The following is a 9,018-nucleotide window of genomic DNA, read 5'->3' on the forward strand; positions in this document are numbered from 1 at the left end:
AAGTTTGTACATTGGAAATGTGTGCTTAATACATTTAGAAATTGGTAATATGTTCCAGATATCAGAATACATTATTATAATTATACAATGTAAAAATAATAGTGTAAAGATGTTTCTCACTCCAAATGGACACTATGAAAATGAGAGATTTTCTCTAACATTTTATTGGAAGCAGAAACACAGCAATGCTGCAATCCCCCCCCCCCACACACACACACACACCCCACACACCCCAATAAGAACACTCAGAATAAAAAAAAATAGAAACATCTTCAGTATCAAAAAACCTCTCATGCGAGTACTTTGTAACAGTCACACATCATCAGCAGTACGTGTAAAATATATATATATATATATATATATATATATATATATATACATACATTCACAAACCTCTGATAATGTTTAAATAATATTAAGAAAAATGAATAAGACAATTGCCAAATATAACATCAAATAACGCGTGCTGGCACAATACATGTTTTTTCCCATCATGCACTGCTTCCTATGTACAGGGCTGGCATCACTGTGTGGTCGCGTTCGAAGATTGCAGTCGGCGACTGCAGACTGACTGATCTACAAATCATCATCCTAATCAGCTACTCATTATTATTTGTAGATCAGTCAATTGATGCTCTTGAACACGGCCAACGTGTCTACCTATGTGGGCGTGTCAGTGACAGTACCCGCGTGTACCTATGTGGACGTGTCAGTGACAGTACCCGCGTGTTTATACCATGCCTTCGTACCTGTCTGTACTACATACATGCAAACCTGAAAGGGTGCGATTTCCTATTTTACCTCAACACACAGACACTAAACGTCTGGAAGAGAATGGTCTCAGTGACCGAATATACTTGTATCATTGTCAACAGCAATAAATAAGATATTGTGCCATTCATTGCTACAGCTGCAATACCTGTACATTAGTACAGTTACAGCACCGCAGTCTGTGAGGCTGTGTATTCAGGGACTATAGACTCCTGTCTCATTAGATGACTAAGTAGCAGCATTATCACTTCATTCAGTGTAACTATTTCTATATACATTTTCCATATATCTCGTGTATATATGTCTATATATTTACAATACCCATGATGACCAGAATGTTGTTGATCCTCTCTACGCTGATTCTGTTGACCCTGCTCTCCATGTTGTTTAGCCATTGTCACCCGTTTCAAAACAGCATTTACACGACTCAACGAAAGCACTTTGTGCTGATAATTACTCGCACTGTAAACATTATACGACTGCTCCAAACCGACTGATCTAGATAGAAACTGTACCGATTAGATAGACTCAAGTTGTACACATGTTTAAATAGGCGAACCACAATCAAAATCTGTTGTACATATTAAGTGCTTTTCGGGGCTGGACCATCAGCGTAAGTTGTAATTGGTAAGGGCAGCTACTTGCAGAGAGTCTGAGCAGAGTCACTGATATCATGTTGTTTAAATGATACCTGGGGCAGATGGACCAAAACCCAGGGGAGGCAAAGGAGTGTAGTGGGCTGTTGAGGGAAGGGAGGCAGTACAGTGGGCTGTAGAGGGAAGGGGGGCAGTACAGTGGGCTGTAGAGGGAAGAGGAGGCAGTACAGTGGGCTGTAGATGGAAGGGAGGCAGTACAGTGGGCTGTAGAGGGAAGGGAGGCGGTACAGTGGGCTGTAGAGGGAAGGGAGGCAGTACAGTGGGCTGTAGAGGGAAGGGAGGCAGTACAGTGGGCTGTAGAGAGAAGAGGAGGCAGTACAGTGGGCTGTAGAGGGAAGGGGGGCAGTACAGTGGGCTGTAGAGGGAAGGGGGGCAGTACAGTGGGCTGTAGAGGGAAGGGAGGCAGTACAGTGGGCTGTAGAGAGAAGGGTGGCAGTTCAGTGGGCTGTAGAGGGAAGGGGGGCAGTACAGTGGGCTGTAGAGGGAAGAGGAGGCAGTACAGTGGGCTGTAGAGGGAAGGGGGGCAGTACAGTGGGCTGTAGAGGGAAGAGGGGCAGTACAGTGGGCTGTAGAGAGAAGGGTGGCAGTTCAGTGGGCTGAAGAGGAGGGGGAGATCAGAGAGACCTGTCATTACAATCACAGTCATAATATAAGCCAATCATGACATCACAGGAATACATACATTCCTCTTCTGCAGCCTCAACCTCCTCCAGGCAGTTTAATCAATAATAAATGATTCAGGTGGAGGTCCTAGAATGGCACTACAGCATGGTCACAATATGAGCTACTACACCTCCAATCGTTCCCTGTGCTGAATAGCCTTCTATGCTTTCCATGTGCTGCTTCTAAATGTGAGCGCCATGAACAAGACGGCAAGTGTTCACATACGCAGCCCTAGACACTGGTCCTGTTCCCACAAAGCTATCTCAGTCACCATCTATGGCAATTCTCACTGGAGTGGGCAGGACTGGTACTATATCCCTTGTGAACAGACCCGTGTGCACAAAACCAGGATCACACAGCCTGGTAAGAGGCCATTTTAGGTGAATGTGGTCATGTCTAGGTTATGTGTGCCTGCCCCAGCAGAGGGGAAGAAAGAGACCGTGGGGGTCACGTGTGGCCTGACATCATCATTTGAGAAGAGGTTGCTATGGCAACGCAAGCGGTAAGAAACGTCTCTGTCTTTTGTCTCTAAACGCTCTCCTCCACGCTGACACATATCGATCAGAGAGGTTGAAGGAGAGAGAGGAGGTGGCTGTTTTCCAAGGCAAACGAATGGCGCTCTGTTCACACACACGGAATGTTTTCCGATCAAACGAGCAATAAACCTTCCCAAAATTGTTTTACTTTCATTCCCCGAAGTCAAAGACACTGAGGAAATTCTCAAAGAAACAAAATATACTATAGAATACGCATTCTTCCACTGTATTGTGTTCTCTCCTCTCAATGGCTTTCTGTGATTAACACATTTACACAAGCAGGGAACACTGGTGTCTACATTTGACGCACATAAACAGTATATACACACACTCACTCATTTCTTCCTCTCAAACACACACACACTGATGAATCACAGTGCTCCGAGGCTTGTCTTCATCAGGTTCACTTTGTACTGAAGACAGACAACAGGTTTGACAGGACAAGGCATTTGAGGGTTTCAGGCAGTGTGCTCTGTAACAGGGTAGACAAACAGACTTATAAACAGCGACACAGATAGGGACACTCTTTCAAGTTCCAAGTCTTCATATAGTCTTTAAATATATCATAAATTGACCGATAATATCTCTCTATATAATAAACATTTCAATCTATATTTAGTCCAGCCTGCTCTCCTATAGAAACTCCAAAGGGGAATTAAAAAAGGACCAAAACACATATAAATACTATCATAAACCAGTCTGTGTAAACCTGACTCTGGAATGGATGAGGCCTAAAAGCCTGATGGTCTGCTGTACACAGTTGGTCCTGTTAACTTGTGCTTGGGGCTTGACTTGACATAACGTTATTGATTGATCCATTGGCACTAGTCTAGTCTAGATAAAGGAAGCGAAAGCGCAGGTAATATACAGTAAGTAATAGACGAGAGGTCAATACTTTCAAGGCTACAAGATCTTGATCTGCAGGACCATTTCGATACCTATGCATGGAACTAGTCAAGATTGGCAAATTCTAGTTCAAATGTGTGATTGGAAGAGCACTAATAGACATAGCCCATGCTATGAGAAATGGAGAGAGGGAGAGATAAAGGAACACTATATACTCTATGACTTAAAGGGATAGTTCAGGATTTTGGCAATGAAGCCCTTTATCTACTTCGTAAGAGTCAGATGAACTAGCGGATACCATTATGTCTCTGCGTCCCGTATGAAGGAAGTTAGAGTTAATTTCGCAAGCCACTTCTAACTAGTGTTAGCGCTAGGTTAGCACAAAGACCTGAACTCTTCGCGCTGTCTCCTCGACTAGTTCCACCCGAGGAGTTCAAGTCTTTGTGCTAAGCTATTTAGCATTGGCTCGCGAAACTACCTCTAGTTGCCTTCATACTGGACACAGAGACATACAAATGGTATCCACGAGTTCATCTGACTATGGGGAAGTAGATAAAATCCCGAACTATCCCTTTAAACTCTCTTTGTGTGAATGTGTTGTAGTTGGTCTGTTTTGTGAGTGTTGTGTTTATCAATATATGTATGCAAAATGACATGATTCATTATATTATATTATATTCATTATATTCATAATAAAGATATCGGTGTATGAACAGTACTATAGTAAAGAACTGTTTCTCTGTGCTTCACCAACACTTGAAAATCAGGCCAGTAGTTTGGCTTGCAGTCAGTCCGCATAAGGACTTCCTAGCCTGTAGATGGCGCTGAGCGAATAAAGACTTCTCATCCTCGGCCCTCCTCGGGAGAGCGCTGATCTGACTTGAGCTTGACGAACTCCTTTGCCACGTCGTCGTTGTTGCGCTGGGACAGGATGCGGAGGACAGTGAGGCCCGTCTCGTCCATGTGGACCCTCTTCCCCAGGGGGAGCCAGCACGCTACGCTGCCCCTAGAGGACATGTCCTTCAACTGCATTACGGCTATGCCCACCGTACGGTCCTCCCGGGCGAAGCAGTAGTCCTTCACACACACATGCAGCTCGTAACACTCTGTGCCCACCTCGTTACTGAGGGCGCTGCAAGGAGAGAAGACAGAGACACACAGCTTAGAGTCAATGACACTGATTCCACCACTTTGGAATGTAGAAGTGTGATCAGGTAAATAGATGAAAAACTGACAGGATTCCCTCTTCGATATTCAACATGGTCACTTCCAATATGATGCCACCAAAATCGCAAGACGCTTTGTACCACTGAGGCCAGACTGTAATACTCACTATGTGAATGTTTCGTTGTATTTGGGGGCGTAGCTGTTGTTCTTGGACTTGGTGGCGTACTTCCTCTTCTTGTCAGCTAGATGAGGACCAATGATGTAGATCTCCACAAAGGGACGGAACACCCCCGTGGTCTGCCACCTCAGGTCATTGGCTGCCACCACTGAGACAGAGAGGGAGAGGACAAAATAAATAGATACGGGAGGTAATTTATCAATAAGGTTTTAACACACCCCGCCCAACAAAGCCAAACAGACATTTTCTGTGGTATGAGTTACCTTCTGACAACAATTTTTAAGACATGGTAAAATGAAATATCTGACAGAAATGACTGGACACTGACCTTTGACGGTGACCTTGTGCTCTCCAGTGTTGGGGTGGGTGAAGATCTCCACGTGGATAGACACCTCTCCCACGGCGTCGTCCACACCAGAGCCTGACAGGGACATGGGCACAAGTCACTCCTTTGTGGCCCAGAGTGGGGCCTCTTTCACTGCTGCAGGCAGGCCAACACTATAGCCAGAATATCTTCCCTTCAGCCCATACTCCCTCTGTACAATACAGTCATGATAGGCTGTATGCTTAAGTCTGGCAGATGTCCCTGTGGCTCAGTTGGTAGAGCATGGTGTTTGCAACGCCAGCATGGTGTGTGCAACGCCAGGGTTGTGGGTTCGATTCCCACGGGGGGCCAGTACAAAAAAAATCGATGATGAAATGAAATGTATGCATTCACTACTGTAAGTTGCTCTGGATAAGAGTGTCTGCTAAATGACTAAAATGTAAAATGATAGGGCTTGAGAGAAGTAGGCTTGTATGAGGGGACAATCAGAGAATGGTGGTTTGGGGTTGTAAATAACTTTTCAGTTAACAGTTCTGGGCAAACTAAATATGAGAAGAATCTGATGTTATTAAAGTTATTTGGATACTTTCATGTAACCACTCATAGCTGCCCTGTGACTCTGCCTGCCCAGCCCCAGAGGGTAGGAGACTTTCAGTTAGGATGCAGTGGTGATGAGGAGACTGGTAGTGAGAGAGGAGAGGATTATCACAGTCCTCCTCTACTGCTGCTGGGCAGAGCAGAGTAGGCAAGTAACATGCTGAGATGGATCCAGTCAGATGGACAAACCCATTCCTTGCTTAACCCTTTACACAGAGCAAGCATGGCAACTAGAGGGACCTTGCTATGGGAGCAGTCCAGCAGCCCAGTCACATTTATACTGAGGCAGGGTGCAAACATGTCTACTCTGGATGGTTCTGACTTAGAATATGTGGACAACTACAAATACCTAGGTGTCTGGTTAGACTGTAAACTCTCCTTCCAGACTCATATTAAGCATCTCCAATCCAAAATTAAATCTAGAATCGGCTTTCTATTTCGCAACAAAGCCTCCTTCACTCATGCTGCCAAACATACCCTCGTAAAACTGACTATGCTACCGATCTTTGACTTCGACGATGTCATTTACAAAATCACCTCCAACACTATACTCAGCAAATTGGATGTAGTCTATCACAGTGCCATCCGTTTTGTTACTAAAGCCCCATATACTACCCACCACTGCGACCTGTACGCTCTCGTTGGCTGGCCCTCACTACATATTCGTTGCCAAACCCACTGGCTCCAGGTCATCTATAAGTCTATGCTAGGTAATGTCCCACCTTATCTCAGCTCACTGGTCACCATAGCAACACCCACACGTAGCACGCGCTCCAGCAGGTATATTTCACTGGTCATCCCCAAAGCCAACACTTGCTTTGGCCGCCTTTCCTTCCAGTTCTCTGCTGCCAATGACTGGAACGAATTGCAAAAATCACTGAAGCTGGAGTCTTATATCTCCTTCCCTAACTTTAAGCATCAGCTGTCAGAGCAGTTTACCGATCACTGTACCTGTACATAGCCAATCTGTAAATAGCACACCCAACTACCTCATCCCCATATTATTACTTACCTTCTTGCTCTTTTGCACCCCAGTATCTCTACTTGCACATCATCATCTGCACATCCATCACTCCAGTGTTAATGCTAAATTGTAATTATTTCGCCTCTATGGCCTATTTATTGCCTTATCTCCCTACTCTTCTACATTTGCGCACACTGTACATATATTTTTTCTATTGTGTTATTGACTGTACGTTTGTGTATGTGTAACTCTGTGTTGTTTGTGTCGCACTGCTTTGCTTTATCTTGGCCAGGTCACAGTTGTAAATGAGAACTGGCCTTTTCAACTGGCCTACCTGGTTAAATAAAGGTGAAATAAATAAATAATAAAAAATGTCTATAGAGTGCTTGTTATCTTGTGACTACAAGGGGAATTTTGCCCAGAAAGCCAACAGGATTTGAACTGCACTTGACCAGGGAATGTGTGTACTTCTCCACACAACACAGGATAGCCTTGGGCCTGGGTTTGTGCTCTAGGGCTAGGGGTCCTTTGTTCCATGCTGATAGGCCTGGGGGGTGGTGAGCGTTAGGGGATACATGCAGGGCGCTGTATCGTTTGTCTGGGAGGGAGGAGAGATGATGGTGGAAATTGTAGGTGAGTCGGTTGACTGACTTTCTTTCCCTAAAATGTGAGTTTGTAATGATTTCAGTCTTAATCAGTGGTGACTGAAAAATGTTGATGTGTCGGTGAGTCCTGTAGGAGGGCAAACAAGTTCCGTCTCTGTCCAGGGGCATGATGGGACTGTCAGTCCTCAAGTCACTCATAGGGTCAGAGGGTGCAGCACAAAACTTTTTTATTTGGAATAAAAGCAAGCTAAACTGGTTATAATTTAACAGCTGCACAATACAGTAGAAATTAGAGGGCTTATTTATTGGAGAGCTGTGTGTATCTAAATCTCTGAGGAGGAGGAGACGTGAAATCAGACCCTCAGCATGTCCCTCAGCTCTAATATACACTACCAGTCCAAAGTTTGGACCCACCCACTCATTCAAGGGTTTTTCTTTATTTTTACATTGTAGAATAATTGCGAAGACATCAAAACAATGAAATAACACATGGAATCATGTAGTAACCAAAAAAGTGTTAAACAAATCAAAATATATTTTATATTTGAGATTCTTCAAAGTAGCCACCCTTTGCCTTGATGACAGCTTGCACAATCTTCGCATTCTCTCAACCAGCTTCATGAGGTAGTCACCTGGAATGCATTTCAATTAAACAGGCGTGCCTTGTTAAAAGTTAATCCGTGGAATTTCTTTCCTTAATGCATTTGAGCCAATCAGTTCTGTTGTGACAAGGTAGGGGTTGTATACAGAAGAAAGCCCTATTTGATAAAAGACCAAATCCATATTATGGCTAGAACAGCTCAAATAAGCAAAGAGAAACAACAGTCCATCATTACTTTAAGACGTGAAGGTCAGTCAATCCAGAAAATTTCAAGAACTTTGAAAGTTTCTTCAAGTGCAGTCACAAAAACCATCAAGTGCAATGATGAAACGAGCTCTCATGAGGACCGCCACAGGAAAGGAAAAACCAGAGTAACCTCTGCTGCAGAGGATAAGTTCATTAGAGTTAACTGCACCTCAGATTCCAGCCCAAATTAATGCTTCACCGATTTTAAATAACAGACACATCTCAACATCAACTGCTTAGAGGAGACTGCGGGAATCAATCCTTCATGGACGAATTGCTGCAAAGAAACCACTACTAAAGGACACCAATAAGAAGAAGAGCCTTGCTTGGGCCAAGAAACACGAGCAATGTACATTAGACCGGTGGAAATCTGTCCTTTGGTCTGATGAGCCCAAATTTGCGATTTTTTGGTTCCAACCACCGTGTCTTTGTGAGACGCAGAGTAGGTGAATGGATGATCTCTGCATGTATATTTCCCACCGTGAAGCATGGGGGAGGAGTTGTGATGGTGTGGGGGTGCTTTGCTGGTGACACTGTCGGTGATTTATTTAGAATTCAAGGCATTCTTATTTAGAATGCTACCACAGCATTCTGCAGCGATACGCCATCCCATCTGGTTTGCGCTTAGTGGGACTATCATTTGTTTTTCAACAGGACAATGACCCAACACACACCTCCAGGCTGTGTAAGGGCTATCTGACCAAGGAGAGTGATGGAGTGCTGCATCAGATGACCTGGCCTCCACAATCACCCGACCTCAACCCAATTGAGATGGTTTGGGTTGAGTTGGACTGCAGAGTGAAGGAAAAGCAACCAACAGGTGCTCAGCGTATGTGGGAACTCCTTCAAGACTGATGGAAAAG

At 44.4% G+C, this 9,018-nt stretch overlaps 1 protein-coding gene across 1 annotated transcript in view; it reads right to left on the reverse strand.

The window, feature by feature from the left end:
- Positions 1 to 396: 396 nt before the first annotated feature.
- LOC106584438 (protein unc-13 homolog A) overlaps positions 397 to 9,018 on the reverse strand; it is a 74,689-nt gene continuing 66,067 nt past the window's right edge. Inside the window, exons 40-42 of the mRNA XM_045706184.1 lie at positions 5,146 to 5,238; positions 4,806 to 4,965; positions 397 to 4,604 (exon numbers count right to left, since the gene is read on the reverse strand). Coding sequence (XP_045562140.1) covers positions 4,316 to 4,604; positions 4,806 to 4,965; positions 5,146 to 5,238 — 542 coding nt within the window. The 3' untranslated portion in view covers positions 397 to 4,315. The remainder of the gene's footprint in view (positions 4,605 to 4,805; positions 4,966 to 5,145; positions 5,239 to 9,018) is intronic.

The sequence above is a fragment of the Salmo salar genome, chromosome ssa23 (assembly GCF_905237065.1).
Source record: "Salmo salar chromosome ssa23, Ssal_v3.1, whole genome shotgun sequence".
In the NCBI taxonomy this organism is placed as follows: Eukaryota; Metazoa; Chordata; class Actinopteri; order Salmoniformes; family Salmonidae; genus Salmo; species Salmo salar.